Here is a 22,716-nt window from a genome sequence, read left to right as displayed (position 1 = left end):
AGAGAATGTCTTCATTTTTAGGAAATTCACACTTAAGTGTTTAGGAGAAAAAGAAGCATTATGCCTGTACCTCTTAACAGTTCAGAAAAAAAATACCAGCAGGTAGAATTAAGGCAAATCTGGTATAATTAGAACATATGGGGAATCTGGGTACAAGGTACTGTTTCTGCAACTTTTATGTAAGGTGATTTTTGTTTCCAAATAAAGTTAAAAAACTAAAACATATGTGGACAGCTCAAAGTCCTACCCCTAATATGGAAAGGAACCAAATCACAAACAAGCGTACTTGCACCACAAACTGACAACTCACTGTATGTAAGTGTATGAAATTACCTTACGTTCAAAAGTGTCATACCATTTTCAAGAGGAAAGAACAACTTTAATGTTACAAAGTTTATGCATATGCTACCATGATCCTACATAAAATATTCTAGCAATGTTCCCCGGATGTGTTTGTCTTCTCCCACATGCCATAAGCCCCAGAGAATTAAATCTGATCACCTGTGAATCTCCAAAATTTAGGTACTCAACAAATGTTTACAGAAATGAACGCAAACAAACTTCATAGATAATCCCTATCTAACCAATAAATTTGTTATAAGCAACTCCAAAGTTCCATTCAGGTTGTTAGTATTGCAGGGACATGGATTTGTGACAATGGTCCTCAAACTAAACCCAGAAACGCAATTTTCCACAAGCAAGAGTACTAACACCAAGTCAGACTGCAGAGTTTACAAGACATCGGAGAACAGGGAGCATGACAGTTTAGGGCCTCGTGCACAGTGATTTGTGTTTCCTCTGCCCGAGAAGGCTGTAGCCTTGAAGAAGGAAAGACAAATACTTACAAGCATCACTCTTAAAAAGTGCCTTGAATAGAAAAGATCTGTGATACAGCAGGACTGACATACCAGAACCTGGGTTCTCACTGCAACAGGAGCCCGGGTTTCAGGCCCTAACGGAGGTGCTGAGGGAAGCAGCAGAAAGACTCAGGCTCTTGATCTCCCCTACTCCCAGTGACCGCCCTCATCCACTACATTTCTACACCCATGCAAAAAAGTAAGTGGGGAGTCAGGCTACAAAACTTAAGACCTGATTTTTAACTTTACTTGGCAATATCATCATACACTAGCAAAGGCTGACAAAGAGCTATCATGTCTGGCAGGGGCTGAGAGAAACATTTTAAAAATACATTAAAAATAAGGTCACATACATTCTACATAGAAATAAATCAAGAAATTAGGCATGGCAGTAAAGGAAATATATGAAAAAGAACCTAAATTATTGACATAGCTATTAAATGCTAGTGTCTTTCTGATTAAAAGAAGATTAAAATGTATTATACAGAGGTGCCTGGGTGGCTCAGTATGTTAAGCATCCGACTTCAGCTCTGGTCATGATCTCATGGCTCACTAAGTTTGAGCCACATGTCAACTTCCGTGCTGACAGCTCAAGAGCCTGGAGCCTGCTTCAGATTCTGTGTCTCCCTCTCTCTCTGCCCCTCCGCCGGTCAGACACTGTCTCTCTCTCTCTCTCTCTCTCAAAAACAAATAAACGTTAAAAAAAATTTATAAAAAAATAATAAATAAAATAAATTGGATTATACAGGTTACTAAATGTATTTTTAATATTTTTTTAAATTAAAATGTTTTAAGTGACTTATGCTTCTTCCCCTTGTTCCAGAAAAGATTTAAAGCCTATTACAGGGAAAGATAGATTATAACATGATAGTGAAAGTATAGCAGGGTTGAAAGAAAGAAAAACAAAGGTATGAAAATAACAGAACTGGAGGCGCCTGGGTGGCTCAGTTGGTTAAGCATCCAACTTCAGCTCAGGTCACGATCTCGCGGTTTGTGAGTTCGAGCCCTGCACCAGGCTCTGTGTTGACAGCTTGCTCAGAGCCTGGAACCTGCTCCAGATTCTGTCTCCCTTTCTCTCTGCTCCTGCCCCGCTCACACTCTGTCTGTCTCATAAATAAATAAACATTAAAAATTTTTTTTAATTAAAAAAAATTAAAATTAAAATTAAAAAACAAAAAAATTAAAAAAAAGAAAATAACATAACCAAGAACAAAGTAAAAAAAAAATGTATGTACCAGATAAGCCACATTTGATAGGAAGGCTCTAAGCTTTCTAGTACAAAACAATAAAAGAAAAACCAACCAGTTACATAATTTATATATGCGAATCATCACTACTCTGAAGTACAACAATCCCAGACAGTGACATGAAATGGGAATTTATTCTGGGGGTGCAGGGAAAGAATTTGGAAATGGGTAGAAATCACAAAAAGAACACTGTAGAATGCCCAGTTGAACAACAGTACAGAGGACATCAGATCAGACTTGAGGCATCAAAACAAAGTGCAAAGCAGTAAAAGTAATTCTCTTTGTAAAACATAATTAATCAAATATCTATCTCAACCAAAACACACTATTTACAAAGCTTCTAGATACTGGTGCTACTTCCTGCTCTATCCCCAAAATACTGTGAAATGCATATTAAGATAAGCAAATGAAACAGTTTTTGGAATAAGATCATTATTCATCATTCTACCAAAGACCGTTTTAATTTCAGAATACTAGATATGTAGCACTTTCTTTCCGGATGTAATAAACTGGCAAAGGTCAAACCTCTTGGAGATTATAAAATTCCATTGAAGTATCTGAAAACTATTTTTCTCCCTTCTTGGAACAGCTGTTTTCACGGTGGAATTTAAAGTACCGCTAGGGGCGCCTGGGTGGCTCTGTTGGTTACACACCCAACTTCAGCTCAGGTCACGATCTCTCTGTTCGAGTTCGAGACCCGCATCGGGCTCTGTGCTGACCGCTCAGAGCCTGGAGCCTGGTTCAGATTCTATGTCCCCCCCTCTCTCTGTCCTTCCCCCACTCACACTCTGTCTCTCTCTCAAAAATAAATAAACATTAGGGGCGCCTGGGTGGCTCAGTCGGTTAAGCGTCCGACTTCAGCCAGGTCACGATCTCGCGGTCCGTGAGTTCAAGCCCCGTGTCGGGCTCTGGGCTGACCGCTCGGAGCCTGGAGCCTGTTTCCGATTCTGTGTCTCCCTCTCTCTCTGACCCTCCCCCGTTCATGCTCTGTCTCTCTCTGTCTCAAAAATAAATAAATTTAAAAAAAAAAATTTTTTTTTAATTTTTTTTTTTCAACGTTTATTTATTTTTGGGACAGAGAGAGACAGAGCATGAACGGGGGAGGAGCAGAGAGAGAGGGAGACACAGAATCGGAAACAGGCTCCAGGCTCTGAGCCATCAGCCCAGAGCCTGACGCGGGGCTCGAACTCCCGGACCGTGAGATCGTGACCTGGCTGAAGTCGGACGCTTAACCGACTGCGCCACCCAGGCGCCCCAAAAAAAAAATTTTTTTAAATAAACATTAAAAAAAATTTTTTAATAAATAAAGTACCACTAAACTTTTAAAATGTTGGGAGACAAATATGAGGCTACCAACCAATCGTAATGCTAAATGAGGACACTTAGAAACCAAAAATAAAAAAAAAAAAAAAAAAAAAAAAAAATAAAAAAAAAAAAAAAAAAACCAAAAATAATAACCAAGAACAGGAAGAAAATCTAAGTTTATTACAAACACAAAAAAATTAGACTTATTTTCCTAATTTTGCTAAAGACTAGCAAAAGTTTCATTATCAAATACTATTTTGGATTGGAGCAGCTCTCAGAATTTCAGATTCTGGCAGAAGAGCCCAAAAGCTCATTCTAAGCACTATTTTCAACTTTGTAGTAGAAAATTAATTCTGTGATAAAAACATGGAGAATAACAAAACCATGCAGTAAGCATGGTCACTAGCAAGACAAAGGAACTGTGCCCTATTTAACTTGTATGAGAAAAATGTGAACATCTACACATGCTTCCGTAGTATAATAAAATGTCCCATGAGCTCCAATAGGACCCAGAAGTAGTATTACTCTAGCTTTTATATTATAGCTATTTCAATAATAAAAAATTCGATGGCATTACATTACCAAGCTTATAATACACAAGTGTCGCTCGTTTAACAACGAGACTAGTGGTGATTTGCATTTGAGCCAAGAACAACACCTCTTAAAATCTAGTTATTGGATAACAAGCATCAAAACTACTACACCAGTAACATAAATATTAATCCTGTGTATTCTTTCCAGTTTTGTCTCCTATGGTTTTATTACGAGGCAGATGGTGAATAAGCAACCAGGATGAGAAGGCAGTGTTAAACAAATTACAAGAACAAGTGGGAAAGTGGCGTGGGATCCTCCATAACTGGCAGAGTTAAGCTGGGTGTGTCAAGTGTGGAAAAGTGAACCTTCCAAGAGTTTAATGAGATGTGGGCCTTAACAACCACCTGGATCCACACTTCACATCACTGCCTGAAAAGCTGTCTTCACAAAGGCTCAAGTGGATTCAGCAATTCCTCCAAAGATATGTTCTAACAAAAATTTCAAAAGAAACCTCAGATTTGTCTAGGATCCTGGAGAGTGAGGTACAATAGTGTGATTAACAAACACACAGAGAAACAGCACATCTTACCTCCCCAGTGACACCGTTTTTCTATCCTCCAAATCATCTAAAAAGCAGCAGGCTGCAAAAAAGCTAGGTACTACTAGACTCAACATTCAGAACATGAAACAAAAAATTAATCCAGTAAGAACCAAAGAAAGACAAATTATGACCTTAACTGCACTAACCCAGAAAGGGTTAAAAAAAAAAAATGTTAACAGTAACACATACCTAAGTATAAATAATTTTGTGTATAACTATTAAATTACAGAGGTGTATACTGGGTGGGTATGAGACCAGCTAGACTCAAAGCAAAGGTGTGATTCAGGGCAAGTTATTTAAACCCTCTGTGTGAAAGCTTCTTAATCTACAAAATGAGGATACTAGTGGCCCACAGCTCAATTACACAAGTTAAATATTAAGTTAAATAATGTTAAGCTCCTAGAAGAATGCATAATAAACTCTATATTAGCTATTAATGTTTCTGTACATGGTAAACATGTTATCTATTATTTCTGCTCAAAATTATTTTTAACGTTATGGAAAAGGATTTGTAAATCTGATCAAGCACAAAAAAAAAATTCTACATTTTTTTTTAAGTTCATTTATTTATTTTGAGAAAGAAAGAGAGACAGCATGAGCAGGGGAGGAGCAGAGAGACGGGGAGAGAGAGGATCCAAAGCAGGCTCCACACTCTAAATGGGGCTCGATCCCACAAACCGTAAGATCATGACCTGAGCCGAAACCAAGAGTCAGACACTCAACTGACTGGGCCACCCAGGCACCCCTTCCAAATTTCTCTTTTAAGAGGTCCTATTGCCATAAAGTTTCATCAGTGACAATGTATGTGTATATATGTACATATATGCTGAAATTTAATCATCAATTAATCTCAAATATCTACCAGCTTGATAACTGTTTAAAGTTACCCACCTGCCAAGTATAATCCTTTAAAATTATTGAAGGCATTGGAATTACAAGGAGATTCTGAAGAATAAATGCAGCCTAAAATAAAAAAAAGAAAATGTCAATACTGCCATCTTGCTGTCATCTCTGAAATAACCAATATATCGAATTTAATAATAAAAAACATATCACTGGGCAACTGCATATACTGAGACATCATTATGAGAATTTGCCAAGCCCGTTTCTTGTTATATGATGACCTAACAGTGGAGGAAATTATTTCATCAGGAAATATATTTTTTCCTATTTCAGAATTTTATTTTTCCAAAAAAATGATCTATAAAATATAAACTGTTCTGGTAACAGTTAAGAAATACACTTTCACACTTCTATTATTTCCTTACACACACACACACACACAAACACACACACACACATCCTTCCCTTCCCCCCCCCCCCCGACTATCCCTCTCATACAAGCTGTTCTCAATAAAAAAGTCCCAACTAGAAACACAAACCACAAATGTCCAACTTTACCTTCTAGGTCCTTAAGATGGTCAAATTAAATAATGGTACTAATATGAACACTGATTATGTATACAGTGAAAGATTGTGGTATGAGGGGTGAATAACGGGGGTAACAGAGGGGATCCAAAGAGAGTGAAATTTGCGGCCATCTTAACTTGAAGTCAATAGATATCTTTAAAGTTGGTGAATCAAGAGGAAGCTACAAGATTAAGCATTACTACTTAAAAACAGCAAGAAAACTACAGCATTTGGATTTTGGAACTGGGAACTGGCAAATGGTGGGCCCTGGAGCTGCTGTTTTCTTCACAAGCCTCAGATCACTCTTGCATCACTGTTTTTAAAAATATTTGCATCGAGGGGCACATGGGTGGCTAAGTTGGTTGAGCGCCCGACTCTTGATTTCAGCTCAGGTCATGATCTCACGGTTTATGAAACTGAGCCCCATATTGGGCTCTGCCGTAACAGCTCAGAACATGTTTGGGATTCTTTTTCCCCCTCTCTCTGCCCCTCCCCCGCTCAAACTCCCTTTGTGCATCCTCTCTCTCTCTCTCAAAATAAATAAACATTAAAAAAGATTGCATCAATCATTTCAATAAAAGCGGCAATAAAATGAAGCCACAAATTATTTAGAAAGAATTAAAATAGGGTTTACTTTTCCTCTTATATATGATAACTACTACAGAGTTATCTGACAGCCATTCATCTTAAGTAAAGCTCTATCTATAGATATTAGAGATTCATATGCCCTGAGGTAATATGAAAGTAACTTTTTTCCCATGAACTACCTTTTAATGTATGACAATATAAAAGAATTCATATAAAAATATACCAAATTCTACTTTGGTCTTCTCAAAATAAAGGACTCCAGTATTTACTGTGAATTAGTATCTTTTTTAGTCTCTACTAGTATTTTATTTGAGGTTTTATTTGCAGGTACGAAAGATAATGGCCAGCAATCAGTCCACAACATACAGGACACCACTGATAAGTCATTCCCAAGAGAGTATGGTTTACAAAGACCATACGACCGCGAGTTTCTAAGGCTGAATGGGGACGAGGTGCTAGGCGGACAGGCATACCTCCCTGCGCACCACACTGCATTCCGACTGGTCCAGAAGAATGTTCACCACAGTCCCCCAGAGCCCACCAGAAATGTTCTGACAGCTGTTTGCCAAGGCCACACAACCTGTTTCAAGGGTGGTCAGTGCCGATCCTAATCCCAGTGAAGTGAACCTCACCTGTTCAGATTAAAGAAAAGCCGTCAAACCAAAGAACCCAATTCCTTAACACGAACTCTTAATTTCTCTGGTACGTAAAATATCATGCTTTTATGACACTGTCTTGACGATCCTAAACTGTAAGACACTTATAGAAAACAGTGTCCTATAAATTTATGAATGAATAAAAATCCTATTCCATCAAACAAGCAATATAGAAAAGTTCAATAAAAGCAAATGTCACAGAAAGTCAAAACCAGGTACAAATAAGAATAAAAATTATAGCTCACAAGCCTTTCTAGGAGAGCACAGAGTGCTTACACATTTTTTTATGAATATGATTCCTATTTATTCCTCATTTTTAAAGAGGTTATCTATTATTTTCTTCTCCATCCCTATTAGTGCTTCTTCCAAATAAATGGCTTTAACCTTTTTGAAACTTCTTTGCAAAAAGAAATAACTGAACTGTCTTTCCCTAAAGCATTTAGTATTTTCCCCAAAATTACTGTGAAAGAAAAATGTTTCAAATAAGATTAATGTGCTGTAATATGTTTGCCACAGTACCACTGCTGTGTGAGCTATGCATTTTGGTTGACTTCTGAATTCTGATTCTAAAACAGTTTCACTGGAAGCTACAGGATAGCAAAAAACAATGTGTGTGGTCATCACATGGTCAAGCAAACAAGTCTGATGTATATAAAGAATAGAACCTGTATGTTCAGACCAAATAATGTTTCTAAAAACCAAGGTTTTTATTATAACAGAATATAATCATTTCTTGTTTGAAGTTAATGGACGGTGCCCATAGTTAAGAGTACTGTATCAGATACTTAAAAATTTGCTAGGAGGGTAGATCTTATGGTCAGTGTTCTAATCACAAAAATAAATAAGAGGACAAGAAGTAACTTCTGTAGGTGAAGGATATGTTTACAGCACAATTGTGGTAATGATTTCAGAAGTATACACTTATCTCCAAATTCATGAATTTGTACATATTAAGTATGTACAGATTTTCCATGTCAATCATACCTCAATAAAGTGGTTTTAAAAAAGAGGTAAGTGGACAAATGGCTACAACTGGAAAATTTATTAATAACATAAAATTTTGCGCCATAATCGTACTATTCTATTAAATGACACACAAATATCACTTGGCAGCTATCCTAAATTCTTTGAAAATGGGTGGGCTTCTCCAATAATTTTTCACTGTTCTCTCTAAAAGTGAAAGTTTCTATAATCCTTTTTTTTTCTATTTTTAGTCTGTACTCTAATGAGTGTGATTGAAGAGGGTCTGCTATGAACTAACTGAACTGTATCCCCTCTAAATTCCTATGTTGAAGCCCTAACCCCTAATATACCTAAACCTGATGACAGAGCTTTTAGGATGTAATTAAAGTTAAATGAGGTCATAAAGGTGGGGTCCTAATCTGATAGGATTGGTGGTCTCATAAGAGGAGGAAGGTCACGTGAGCACACGGTGAGAAGGCAGCTGTCTGTAAGCCAGAAAGGAGAGCCCTCACCAGAACCCAACATTATTGACACCTAATCTCAGATTTCTAGCCTCCAGAACTATAAGAAAATAAATTTGTTTTCTGAGCCACCTCGTTTATGGTATTTTGTTACGGCAGCCCAAACTGACTAGGAGAGAGTAAACAGCTGAAGGTACAGTCACTAAAATAATCTCATTTTGGAAAACACAAATATATACATATACATATACATATACATATACGTATATGTATATATTTGTTTGTTTCACTTGTTTTTAATCTACACATAATGGACTCCATCTTCCTTCACACTGACTTCTGGGTCTCGATCAACCCATAATGGAATCAACCATGCCAATCCTTGCTGAGTAGGGGCCTGGTCTTCGCTGTGACTCCCCAGAGGCAAGAACCAGAGTGACATCCACTCCTAGAACGAACAAAAGGAACAGAGACACATTAGGTAAGGCTCTAGGAATACAACAGAAAAAGTTTAAAGTAACTTTTACATTTAAGAATTGTTTTACTCAAAACAAAGTTAAAATGTACTTAAGACTTGGCTTTAATTTAGTATTTAACCAAAACAAGGCAAACAAAAATCTCAGTTTCTACTTAAAAAGTTAAACAAAACAACTTGTCTTCAAAACAACTACCTCCCCCATGATTTAGACAAAATGTAGTTCTCTAGAGCCAGATTTCAATCAAAATGTATTTCAAATAAAATTCAGATTTGTGTAATACACAACTTCTAAGAAACATCTCAGTCAGAAGTCATTTCTGTCTCCTAAGAAGAAAAATCAAATGAGATATTTTCATATAGGCTTGAAATGTGTGAGACACAGCACATTCCTTGTCTAGCAACTGTTGAGAAGACAGGCGGCTTCTGATGCTCTCACCGAGCTCTGGGCTTGGGCCATCATCTCGTGGGATAAGTGAAGCAAACAAAGAATTGTGCTCTTGGTGACCCCTTTTCCCATAAAGGACATCGCATTTCCTCCACGCTCCACGTAAAAAGAAGTAATGACCTGAAAAAGCACAAACAATATTATGGTGACTTTGCTCTGAGTGGTATATAAAAACAAATACATAACTCTCTACTAACTTGTCTGATTTGAATCTTAACCACATAAAGTATATACAACATTCTTAGTTTATACATTTAAAAACAGTTAAGATGGTATACTTTAGGTTTTGTGTTACTACAATTAAAATAAATATTCTTACTTTAAAATCTTCTCCTTTGGAACTTGTACAAAGATGTGTAGTATCCTCCTAGAAGACTTCTGTAATTTAGAATATGCTCATGCATTTTTCAAATGATACAGTATCCTTTAAGTAAAAGAGTTTACAACATCTTATTTAAAAAATACACTTAGGGGGCACCTGGGTGGCTCAGTCAGTTAAGCATCTGACTCTTGATTTCAGCTCAATTCATTATCTCACAATTTGTAGGTTTGAGCCCCACAATAGGCCCTGCTCTGTCTGAAGCAGTTTGTCTCCCTCTGTTTCTCTCTGCCCCTCCCCAACTATGCACGCACACTTTTTCTGTCTCTCTCTCTCTCCCTCTTAAAAAAAAAATAAATAAATAAACATTTAAGACAAATATTCAAAGTGACAAAAGACCACTTATAATTCACAAAATTTTAGTAAGAAAAGGAATGCTAACTATATTTAAGTGCCAACATACTATAAAGGAAAAATCTGTTTTGAGTCAAAACAATCAAAACTACCTATTATCTGACCAATACAACGTCAAGTATTTCAGTTCATTCACCCAAGGACTCTGGATGCTTTTATCCATCACAGAATCCTTTAAAGTAAGTCACTTTGTCTTAAAATAGAGACTACTTTTCAATTCATGCAGATTATTTCAAAAAGATGGCACAAATTAAGGTGCCTGGGTGGCTCGGTTGGTTAAGCATCTGACTTTGGCTCAGGTCATGATCTCACAGTCTGTGAGTTCGAGCCCTGCGTCAGGCTCTGTGCTGACAGCTCAGGGTCTGGAGCCTGCTTCGGATTCTGTGTCCCCCTCTCTCTCTGCCCCTCCCCCACTCGCACTCTGTCTCTGTCTTTCCAAAAATGAATAAACACTAAAAAAATATTTTTTTAAAAAAGATGGAACAAATAATAAATCATGATAGGTATAGCTTATTTAACAGAAGCAATTTATTCATAGATAATATGGGATTTGTATCTTACATCAGAATTTTCATAAACCAAATAATTATATATGATGTCTGAAAAATAACCCAAGATTGTCCAGGAGCTGAAATTATAGGTGACGGGCTTTGCTCTACTACACACTCATGTGTGTATGTTTGAAAGTTTTCATAATTAAAAGTTTAAAACTTGAAGGGACTATCTTAAGAATAAGACACTTGAATGATTCAAGCCCTTCTTGTCTTCCGCTAAGTCAGTGGAGACAGCTACAGTATGATGGTTTCATACCCAGTTGGTAAGTGACAAGCCAAGAATTTAGGGATTATTTCCTTTCAATCTGACCTTTTGGTCATATCTGTGGAATTATACTCTATCTGTCTGGTTTTAAGAATTTAATTATCACAGTTTATGCACTTATCATAATGTATCATGCTTAGTTTAAAAGCCTCATTTCTCAACCACGAAAAGCAAATATTCCCATTCTGTTTTCACTATGCAAAACAAAATACCTATACTAGAAATACAGCTCCCTTCTGAAAAGGAGTCCGCTTTAGTGAGAAACTATAAAGCAAATCATTTGGACCAACAATGACTTTGTTTCAATGTCTATTCACATAAGCCTTACTTGATTCTTTAGTAGGAAAATAAATCTAAATGTTTACTAATTATGTAACTATGCAAAAGGTCCCAAGTAAGATTTAATGGGACTCTGCCACAATGTCGAACAAGTGACAGATTTCTTCATATTATTTTCCTGTCACTTAATGTGAAGACAAAAAGATTTTCTTCCCAAGACGTGTAAAGCATGAAGTATACTCCTCTGTTTATACCAAATCAAGATTTGCTAACCAAGTTTTTCTTAACCGTGGAACATTCTAAAACAGGGATTGTACTTTTTTATCTACTCCTTAGCTAATACATTTGCCTCAACTTCTCACCTAGAACTAAGAAACCCTTTTGTTCTCCAATACCATAGAAAGCTCCTTTTAATTCCTGGTATTTGAAACACAACGTGTGATCTGAATCTTACACAGTTTCAAAAACAAAAGCACTCCCGATAGTTTCCAAATATAAACAATGTTAACACCTAACTTCTTCAGTCACTGCTGTAGTCAACCCTCACATATATCCCTGATTGGAAACAGGTAAGTCACTTCATAGAGGAGATGAGTTCCAAAAGGTTTATAAATGGAGTATATACAAATCACATTACACACAATGCTATAAATTAGATACTTGTATATTGAATTATATTTTAAATGTATTAGAGGATCTGACTTTTTAAAAAATTGGGGCGCCTGGGTGGCTCAGTCGGTAAAGCATCCGACTTCGGCTCAGGTCATGATCTCGCGGTCTATGAGTTTGAGCCCCGCGTCAGGCTCTGTGCTGACAGCTCCGAGCCTGGAGCCCGTTTCAGATTCTGTGTCTCCCTCTCTCTCTGACCCTCCCCCCTTCATGCTGTCTCTCCCTGTCTCAAAAATAAATAAACATTAAAAAGATTTAAAAAATAAAAAAATAAAAATAAAAATAAAAAATAAAAAAAATAAAAAATACTACAATAAGGTCTTTAAGCTAACATAACTGTTCTAAAAATTCATCCATTTCTGTATGAATGTATAAATTCTGTGTTATGACACCTTGAAAGTTAGATAGAATAACTCATCATACACTGACCATGTGTACTTTTTTAGTATTTATAATTATTCCAGAAAAAAAAGTTTATTCGATTAAAATAGCTACACTCGGGGCGCCTGGGTGGCGCAGTCGGTTAAGCGTCCGACTTCAGCCAGGTCACGATCTCGCGGTCCGTGAGTTCCAGCCCCGCGTCAGGCTCTGGGCGGATGGCTCGGAGCCTGGAGCCTGTTTCGATTCTGTGTCTCCCTCTCTCTCTGCCCCTCCCCCGTTCATGCTCTGTCTCTCTCTGTCCCAAAAAAAAAATAAATAAAAACGTTGAAAAAAAAAAAAAATTAAAATAGCTACACTCAAATTCATATTCAATTTTATAGTACATATAAGAGTATTTAGGATTTTGAAATCTTTTTAACAAAATAAGATATACTTTTGAGATAAATTCTAGTTAATATCATCTGAAGCATGGTTTACAGCTGAATATACAAACATCACCTAAAGCATGATTTAATGATGAAAGCACAAAAATTAAACACACATAATTTATATATTCATCTAAATCACATTTCAATATTACTCTAACTGTATTCTAATTTAAAACCACATGTAAGATACATATAAATTAAATTAGTTGTGATTTCAACAATATGTGCCAATCACTACGTTAGGATAATGGGAAGCTATGGGTTAGTGGAAATGATACAAAGGTGATTCCCACAAGCTTACAGTCTAACAACAGATCCACGCGTAAAACAAAATAGAGATACAATGTCTTAAGCACCATAATAATGGCATATATAAACTGTTACGGGTATACAACCTAGGAAGAGGCCGGTCACTCTTCCCTGAGTGTGTATGTCTGGAAGATAAGAAAAGACTTCCTAAAGGAAGGTAAATGAATAAGAGAGATCTTAAACTCTGTATACAGACTGCCATCTGAAAAGAGAAGAAATTATATGAAGAAATAGACTTTTAAAATAAGTTTTATTGGGGTGCCTGGGTGGCTCGGTCGGTTAAGCGTCCGACTTCAGCTCAGGTCATGATCTCACGGTCCATGAGTTCGAGCCCCGCGTCGGGCTCTGTGCTGACAGCTCGGAGCCTGGAGCCCGTTTCAGATTCTGTGTCTCCCTCTCTCTCTGCCCCTCCCCTGCTCATGCTCTGTCTCTCTCTGTCTCAAAAATAAATAAACGTTAAAAATAAATAAATAAATAAAATAAAATAAGTTTTATTTAGTGAAATGGGCCAAATAAAACTGAAACTTCAGAGATGTGGGGGGAAAAATAAAACTGATGTAAGATTCAAAATGCAAGATTACAAAACTCCTTATGCACTTGACAGAGAGCTTTGGGTTGTAAGGTTTCAGCTTTTAAAGGAGTATCTGGTGGCAGGCAGACTGTGTGACTGCAGGTGGGAGCACACAGCATAAAGAGGAATGGCTGCTGATGTGCCATCCAGACTAGGGAAGACCCAGAAACTTCGGGGCCACGTGAGCCACGGCCACGGCTGCATCAGCAAGCGCCGGAAGCACCCCGGAGACCAGGGGAATGCTGGTGGCATCTCCACAGAATCCACATCAACAAATATCGTTCGGTTGGCACGAGGCATTGCCACTTAAAGAGGAGCCAGAGCTTCTGCCCAACTGTCCACCTCGATAAACCTCGGACGTTGGTCAGTGAGCAGACACAGGCAAATGCTGCCAAAAACAAGACGGGAGCTGCTCCCATAACCGATGTGGTGCAATGGGGCTACTGCAAAGTCTGGGGGAAGGGCAAGCTCCCCAAACAGCCTGTCAGCGTGAAGGCCTGAAGCCACATGGAAGAAGGTTCATTAAATACTGGCAAGTGCGTTCAAAAAAAAAAGAATAGGAAGTTATGGATACAAGTTGGTCGAAGCATCCCATGTCTAGAATGCCCATGATATCAACCATTCATCTCTGAAAATCTAACACTGCCTCCTCGAAGAGCCTTTGCTGACGTCCTAATACAGTTAAAGAGCCCAACCTCTGACTATCATTCAACCTTGACTATCACCGAGCCTTTCAAGACAAGCAATGCTGACAGATTTGGTCAATAAGGAAACAAGGAATCATTTTTAGATTCAGACAGGTTATTACTTAACGTTAAAAACAAAAGCAATAGTAGCCAAAGAGCCAGCTCCCAGTCTCTTTCGCATGGTGACACTGACACAGGGGGGCCAGATGACAGCAATGCAGACAGCTGGGCACTCTGCGGAGGAGCCCAGGCCCCGCTGCAGCCGAGCTGCTTACAGCCTGCAGCTATCCTGCAAGGGAACTGAGGCAGAAAGCCTCACTCATCAGAACCCAGGAGGTAGTAAGAAACAGGCTCGTGACAGACATCCCAGGAAGAGTGAAGCAAGTAAGAAACAGTCTTGTAGCAGTTCCTCACAAGACTCCCATGTTCTCATGTTCCAGAAGGATCAGAGGAAGCTCTGCGAGACTTAGATAAGCTGTGATTAGGCCTTGCCTCTGTGGACGGCGTGCATAAAATGCAAGGCTGGCAGGGAACCCTGGGGAAGCTCTTCTCTAACAGGACTATGTGGAACTACGTCATTGCTATATTTATGACATCATACTAAAACTATACTGACCCAAATGATGAAAATGGGGCATATCAGAACGTGTGAGATAATGTTAAGGCCATGCCTAGAAGGTAATTAGAGCTAAAAATACTTGAGAATAGATTTTTAAAAAATCAGTGAAATAAGACTATCACAAAAAAGCCATAAATTAAAACAAAAGGAGAAAGAAATAAGCTTAAAGAGAAATTAATGAAATGGGGGAAAACATTAAAGGGAGGATCAACAAAGTCCACCGTTCATTCTTTGAAAAGAATGACAATAATAAAACATACAAACACACAGTAAGACTAATCAAGAGAACTAGAGGAAAGAATAGTTTAATACCTCGAATGAAATGGGACCTCCCTCTAGATCTGACAGACATTTAAAGAATAAGATGATTTGATGAATAATCTTAGGGCTAGGAATTCAAAACTTTAGATACAATACTAGAAAAACATATCTTACTGACACCAAAAATTAAAAATCTCAAAATTCTAGATTTAAAAAATTCAATTCATTTACAATCTTTCCCAAAAGAAAACTCCAGGTCTGAATCGCTTCATCATCAAATTCTACTAGACATTTAAGCATTAAATACCACCAATTCCAATCAACTATTTCAAAAGGAAATAAGAGTTACATAAAAATAATTTATACATATAAAGATGGATTAATTTTGATATTAAAACCTGACAAAAGTTTCCTGAGAAACAAGACAGATGCAGTCATTATAAAACCATTTTCTGCATAAGAAAATTGGTAGAATTCTAAAAACATTAACAAACTAAATCTGTTAATATATAAAAGGAATAGTACATCACAACCTAAGTTGAAATTCTCCCAGAAGTGCAAGGATGTTTAAAATTTTTAAATGAATCAATCTAATCCATCACCTTAATGGAATACAGGGGGGAAAAAATCATGTTTATCTTAAAAGATACAGAAAAAGCATTATACACTTGTTATTAAAAAAAAAAAAAACACCTTGGTAAAGCAAGACTAAAAGGAAACTTACTTTTCTATACTTAATTGAAAAAAACTACCATAAACAGCATAGTGAGAGGTGAAAAATTAAAGGCCTTTCCTTTGAGTTTGGAAACAAGGATTGCTGGGTAGATGGCTCATATATAAAAACTGAGTACACTTCTACACATTCAACAATAGTTAGAAAATCAACTATCAAAAATTCATTTTCACTGAGAGACAAGAATATTCATCGAAGCAGGATCCAAAATGGCTCTCCATTAAAATAAAAAACCAAAATATCTTTCAACACTGTAGCGTAGTGAACACTGGACAGGTAAACTAACTCTACCTACAGGAAGCAGGATGAACAAGTCTCAGAAGCATACTGATGACAGAAAGCAGTCATAGGATTCCATTTTACAAAACTTAAAAAATCGGGAATTGTTGCAAACATGTACGCATAATTAAGTGGTAAGATTACCAAGAAAAGTAAAGAATGATTACCATAAACTCAAAGTAACAACTACCTTTCAGGAGAGAAGAGCTCAAAAAGGGGGATGGCAAATGTTCCCTGGGTGCTGGCAATGCCTGGATCAGGCAGGTTCGCTATGTGATGCCTGAGCTATGTATGTTCTGTGTAATCTCCACATATGTGCTGTATTTCACAGATAAAAAGGATAGACAACATACGTGACTATATTACCTAATGAGGGGACTTAAATGTAAGCCTTAGTTTATTCTTCTTGAAAATGAGTGTACTCTAAAAGTGATCTTACATATTTATTAATAAAAATCATTAAAACACTTAACACATTATAATGAGTCATAGGAATACTGCAGAATAATCTACATTAAATATACTGATACACAGAACACACCTAACACTGTGCCCGGCATAGGGGCGCCTGGGTGGCTCAGTTGGTTGAGCATCTGACTTCGGCTCAGGTCATGATCTCACAGTTCGTGAGTTCGAGGCTCTGTGCTGAAAGCCTGGAGCCTGCTTCAGATTCTGTGTCCCCCTCTCTCTCCGCCCCACCCCTGCTTGTGCTCTGTCTCTCTCTGTCTTTCAAAAATGAATAAACATAAAAAAAATTTTTTTTTAAATAAAAAAAACACCATGCCCGGCACAAAGGGAAATGATCAATAAACAGTAAATAGCTATTCTTTGGGGTTGTTACTATTTAGTTACAGTCACTGGTTATTTTTACTTACCTCAAGAAGACCTGACAAGTACTTGACACAAATTTCAAATGGCTTTGTGAGAGGAGAGTGTGAGCTCCATCCCGGAGATGCCGTGAGGTGAGCCATGCCTCGTAAGGTCCTCTCGAGGGAAGGCAGGCCATAGAAGTGAGGGGCATCAGTGACTCTCAGGCTCTGGAGCAGTCTCAGAGCCAGCTGTGTCTGGAAAACGTGAAGAAGTTCCAAGCATTTCCTGTGTATGTAAAGCAAGGAAGGAAAAAATCAACAAGAGAACAAGTGTGATGGGCTAATGGGTTAACTTGCTGATGGCAGAGAGTTACTAACAACTTAGTATGTCAGAAAAATACGAACCAGGAGAAATGGCGGTCTCAAAACAAGGCTTTTCAAGGAAAACATAGTCAAAATATGAGGTGAAAGACCAGTAACAATTACGCTGAAAAAGAGATAAGTGATATTGGTATTGGTACCCAAAAATAAAACCAAAAATTAGAATGGAAAATTAAGTGCATACTTTAAATGAGTTAAATTGGCATATATTAAACCTATACTTTTAATCATCTGGAATCATTCAAAAACTGAATTTTTAATTAGCTGAAATTGTTTTCCCCAGAAAGCTAAAATAAAAGGTTTTAATGAGTTTGACACATAATTTACATGAAACAATCAAGAGAACATTTTTTTTTTAGGAAACAAAATCCCTGAAACTAATAGGCAGGCATGGATCCAAAGATGAAATTCCTGGGAGAAGTATCAGCGTGTAACAAAGCTCGAATGAAATCTGAAACTTCCTCAGTTATACAGATTTTTAGACTCCAAAACTGATGACTACTATGTTTTTACATATTACAGTATTACAGTATCGTATGTGTGTAGTTGAATTACAGTATTATGAGTATAGTTGAATGATTTTTAAAGATCATAATTCTTATACACCTGACATCCAACTGCTTTTAAAGTTTTAGAAACACATATAACTTGCAACAAAGCCTAAAAGTTATTTGTATAAATTCATATTTCCCACAGGTCAACAACAAAGTACAGCTGACCAACAACAAAGTACAGTTAGAGGCACTAACCCCATGTGCCGTCAAAAATCCTCATATACTTTGTGACTCTCCAAAAACTCAACTAATAGCAAACTGTTGACCAGAAGCCTTACTGATAACATAAAACAGTCAATTAACACACATTTTGTATGTTTTCTGTTATAATACTCTGTATTCTTACAAAAAGGCAAGCTAGCGGAAAGAAAACATTATTATTATTTTTTTTTTTTTAACTAAGCTCTATGCCCAACGTGGGGCCTGAACTCAAAACCCTGAGATCAAGAGCTTCATGCTCTACTGACTGAGCCAGCCAGTTGTCCCAGTAAAGGAAAATATTATCAAGAAAATCATAAAAGTACTATACTGTATTTGTTCAAAAAAATTCAGGTATAAATAGACCCACATAGTTCAAACCTGGGCTGTGCAAGAATCAACTATAATCTAATCAACAGTATTAAAAAATGTTCTTCTGTTCTTTAAATTAACATACCAGTCATTCTCATTTTCTGCCCCTCTTACCTTAACGCTTGCAAAAGAAAACTACCAAAGGAAATAGTGCCTCTGCAAATATCTAACCAATCCCAGTTCAACCGCCACCAGTTCCCTCTCCTAGTCCCTGTGAACATTCCCCAAGCTCCACACCCAGTTTGTCTCATAACCACGCAAGTTCCTCTCAACATCCAAGAAGAGTCCACAGCGCTGTTTCTCTAAGTCTAGCCCAAGGACTACCTATGGTGTTTACCTAATATGTATATTCCTGAGCTGCTGATAATATTTTAACAAGTCCCCCAGGAGATTCTATACACATTACAGGTCTAGCTGCACAGAATCTACCATCAATGGATTCACTGTTTTTGTCTTCAGCACTTTAATAAGGTATCAATGTACGTAGTAAAACTCACGAATCTTATAGATAAACGACATGATTTATGTATGTATATAATCATGCAACCACCAAGCATAACAACATATAAAACATTCTCATCACCTCAGAAGGCTCCTAGGTGACCCTCTCTAGTGAAATTTTTATTGACTTGTATTCTAAATTTACTAATCCTCTTTTATACTGTGTCTAGCCCACTATTAAGCCCATGCGATGAATTTTTTACTTGAAAAACTGTAGTCTCCATTTCTCTGCTATTGATATTCTCCATAGTTTTACCAATATTACCGATATTTTCATCTAATATATATTATATTTATATTTAAAATATTACTTAGGGGTGCCTGGGTAGTTGAGTCAGTTAAGTATCCAACTTGATTTCAGCTCAAGTCATGATCTCATGGTTCCTGAGTTCAAGCCCCATGTCAGGCTCTGTGCTGACAGCCTGCTTGAGATTCTGTCTCCTTCCCTCCTTGCCCCTCCCCCACTCATCCTCTCCCTCTCAAAATAAACTTTAAAACATAAAATATTATTTGTAGTAATAATTTATATTATATATATTATAATTACATTTACTATATTATATTATATATTATTTATAATATAAATTATATTATAATTATGATATATTATAATATATATTATAATAACTTATAAGAATAAAGTTCCTGTAATAGTTGACATCTGTGGGTCTATTTCTAATGATATTTTTCTCCGAACTACAAGAGACATTTTCCTACTTCTTTATAGTTCTCCTCATTTGTGATTGTATGTCAAACCTTTGCATCCAAGAGTTACTGAGGGGCACCTGGCTGGCTCAGTTGGTAGAGTATTTGACTCTTGATCTCAGGGTTGTGAGTTTCAAACCCACATTGTGTATAAAGATTACTTAAAAATAAAATGTTTAAAAAAAAAGTTACTGAGGGCAAATTACGTAATAGTTTCTCATAGAAATGGCTTTCAGATCTAGTCAGGTGTTGAACTGAATTAGGGGTATTTGACACGTTGGTTTGTTTCAAATGTTATGTGTGGGGGACCAGGTCTTTCCCTCCAGCAGAGACTTGGGATCGCAGCATAAGAAGACCTCATCAAATAGAAAACTTTTAAACATCAAAGGACACTACCCAAAAAGTGAAAATATAACCTACAGAATGGGAGAAAAATTTGCAAATCATATTCGATACGATATTTTTAAAAATTTTTTTTAATCTTTATTTATTATTGAGAGAGAGAGAGAGAAACAGAGCGTGAGCAGGGGAGGAACAGAGAGAGGAAACCAGAATGTGAAGCAGGCTCCAGGCTCTAGGCTCTGAGCTGTCAGCACAGATCCTGACGCAGGGCTCAAACCCACGAATTGTGAGATCATGACCTGAGCCAAAGTCGGACCCTTAGCCGACTGAGCCACCCCGGCGCCCCATATTCGATACGATATTGATGTCTAGAATATATAAAAAGACAGCTCAACAACAAAAAAACACACAACCCAATGCAAAAATAGGCAAAAGACTTGAATGCACATTTTTCCAAAGAAGATATACAAATAACCAGCAAACAGAGGAAAGGATGCTGAACATAATTTTTCGTGAGGGAAATAAAATCAAAACCAAAATGATTCCAGTTTATACCACTAGGATGGCCATAGAAAGAAGTGTTACAGAGGACATAGAGAAATTAGAACACTTATACATTGCTAGTGGGAATGTAAAATGGTGTAGCTGCTATGGAAAAGAGTTCGGCACTTCTTCAAGAAAATAATCACAGAGTAACCACATGAGCCAGCAAGTCCAGTCATAGGTGTATACGGGGGAACTAAAAACATGCGTTCACACAAAAACTTGTATGCAAATGTTCAAAGCTGCATTATTCACAATACTCAAAGGTAGAAACAACTCAAATGTCCACCACCAGATGAATGGATAAACAAATTCCATTCCAGTCCTATGACTGAAGCAATGAGCACTGATATGCGCTAGAATATGGATGGACCTTGAAAGCGTGATGCGAAATCAGACACAAAAGATCATATATGTCTGATTCCATTCATATAAAATGTACAGAATAAGTAAATTCCCAGAGAGACAAAAATTAGTGCTTGGTTGCCACAGGCTTGGGTAAGGGTACAAAGTTTCTTTTCAGAGTAATGAAAAGAAAGAATTAAATGGTGACAGTTGAACAACATTGTACACATACCAAAACGATTCAATTGTATACTTTAAAATGGTTAAGATAGTAAATTTTATCTAATTAAAAAAATTTTAAGTCAGAATTATAGACACACATTGGAAAATCATCTATGTAGTTAAAAAAAAAGTCATAAAGTCACAGAAATGGGTATGATTGCTCAGATACATGTATAGAGAATTAAGAGAGGACCAAGAGACAGTAAAATACCGTGTGTGTATGTGTGTCTGTGTGTGTGTGTGTGTGTGTGTGTGAGAGAGAGAGAGAGAGAGAGAGAGAGAGAGAGTGTGTGTGTGTGTGTGTGTGTGTGTGTATGTGTGTATGAAATTATAATCAGGCTATACAAGAGACTTCACTGAAATGAAAACAAACAGACTACAACTGATTACTACTGAAGTCTTGCTTCCTCAATTTGAAACCAGTAAACAAGTAAGACTCTTTGGAAATCAAAACGAAACTAGTTTCTACATCAATGTCCCCGAACCTTCAACAACACAAATGGTACCTGTCAGTAACTGCCATGAAACTGAGCAGCAAGGTATTGAAAAGAGCAACCAGTTCTTTCTGCACTTGTTGCCTGACAGCAGTCCGGATGTCATCTGTTTCCTCTCGTGCCTGTGACTCCGTCAGAACCAGCAGGTCTAACAGTGGGTTTGGACTCTAAACAATAATATTAAAAAAATATGTTTACTCTCTAATTGAGCTGTATGTTGTTCCTATAAAGATTTTTGTTGCAAATCACATTCTGGATTACCTAAGAGTTATATTACCTAACCTGTAGGTATGGGTCTCTAGTGCATTAGTAGAGATGCTCTAAACTCAAAAGGTGCTTCATATGTTATCTCAACAGAAAAACAGCACATCTATTACAGAAAACTGAGGAAAATATAAAGACGCACAATGAGAAAAACAAAAACCCCATGATCACACTTAACAGAGATAGCTGCTATGAGTAGACTGGTGTATACTATCCTCATTGTGGGAGAATAAACATAAACAGAATTCTAATTCCGTATTTTTAACAAAACTGAGACCAAGTGAAAAAATCCGCTATAACAACCCCTTTTTAAACATAATGTTGGGGAACCTGGGGCGCTCAGTCTGTTAAGCATCTGACTTCGGCTCAGGTCATGATCTCGCGGTTCGTGGGTTTGAGCCCCAAGTCAGGACAGCTCAGAGCCTGGAGCCTGCTTTGGATTCTGTGTCTCCCTCTCTCTCTGTGCCCCTCCCCTACTCATACTCTGTCTCTCAAAAATAAATAAACATTAAAAAAATAATTAAAAAACAGGGGCACCTTGGTGGCTCAGTTGGGTAAGCTTCCGACTTCAGCTCAGGTCATGATCTCACAGTTCGTGAGTTCAAGCCCCACATCAGGCTCTGTGCTGACAGCTCAGAGCCTGGAGACTGCTTCAGAGTCTGTGTCTCCCTCTC

At 37.3% G+C, this 22,716-nt stretch overlaps 1 protein-coding gene and 1 pseudogene across 2 annotated transcripts in view; one reads left to right on the top strand and one right to left on the bottom strand.

Annotated features, from left to right (window-relative positions):
* RTTN (rotatin) overlaps positions 1-22,716 on the bottom strand; it is a 165,305-nt gene that overhangs the window by 66,673 nt on the left and 75,916 nt on the right. For both annotated transcript variants that reach the window (XM_030335854.1, XM_030335855.1), the window contains exons 27-32: positions 21,791-21,945; positions 17,188-17,407; positions 9,537-9,665; positions 8,960-9,070; positions 7,016-7,174; positions 5,436-5,507 (exon numbers count right to left, since the gene is read on the bottom strand). In XM_030335854.1, coding sequence (XP_030191714.1) covers positions 5,436-5,507; positions 7,016-7,174; positions 8,960-9,070; positions 9,537-9,665; positions 17,188-17,407; positions 21,791-21,945 — 846 coding nt within the window. The remainder of the gene's footprint in view (positions 1-5,435; positions 5,508-7,015; positions 7,175-8,959; positions 9,071-9,536; positions 9,666-17,187; positions 17,408-21,790; positions 21,946-22,716) is intronic.
* LOC115528081 lies at positions 13,771-14,264 on the top strand (annotated as a pseudogene).

The sequence above is a fragment of the Lynx canadensis genome, chromosome D3, assembly GCF_007474595.2.
Source record: "Lynx canadensis isolate LIC74 chromosome D3, mLynCan4.pri.v2, whole genome shotgun sequence".
NCBI lineage: Eukaryota > Metazoa > Chordata > Mammalia > Carnivora > Felidae > Lynx > Lynx canadensis.
This window is presented reverse-complemented; position numbering and strand designations above follow the sequence as displayed.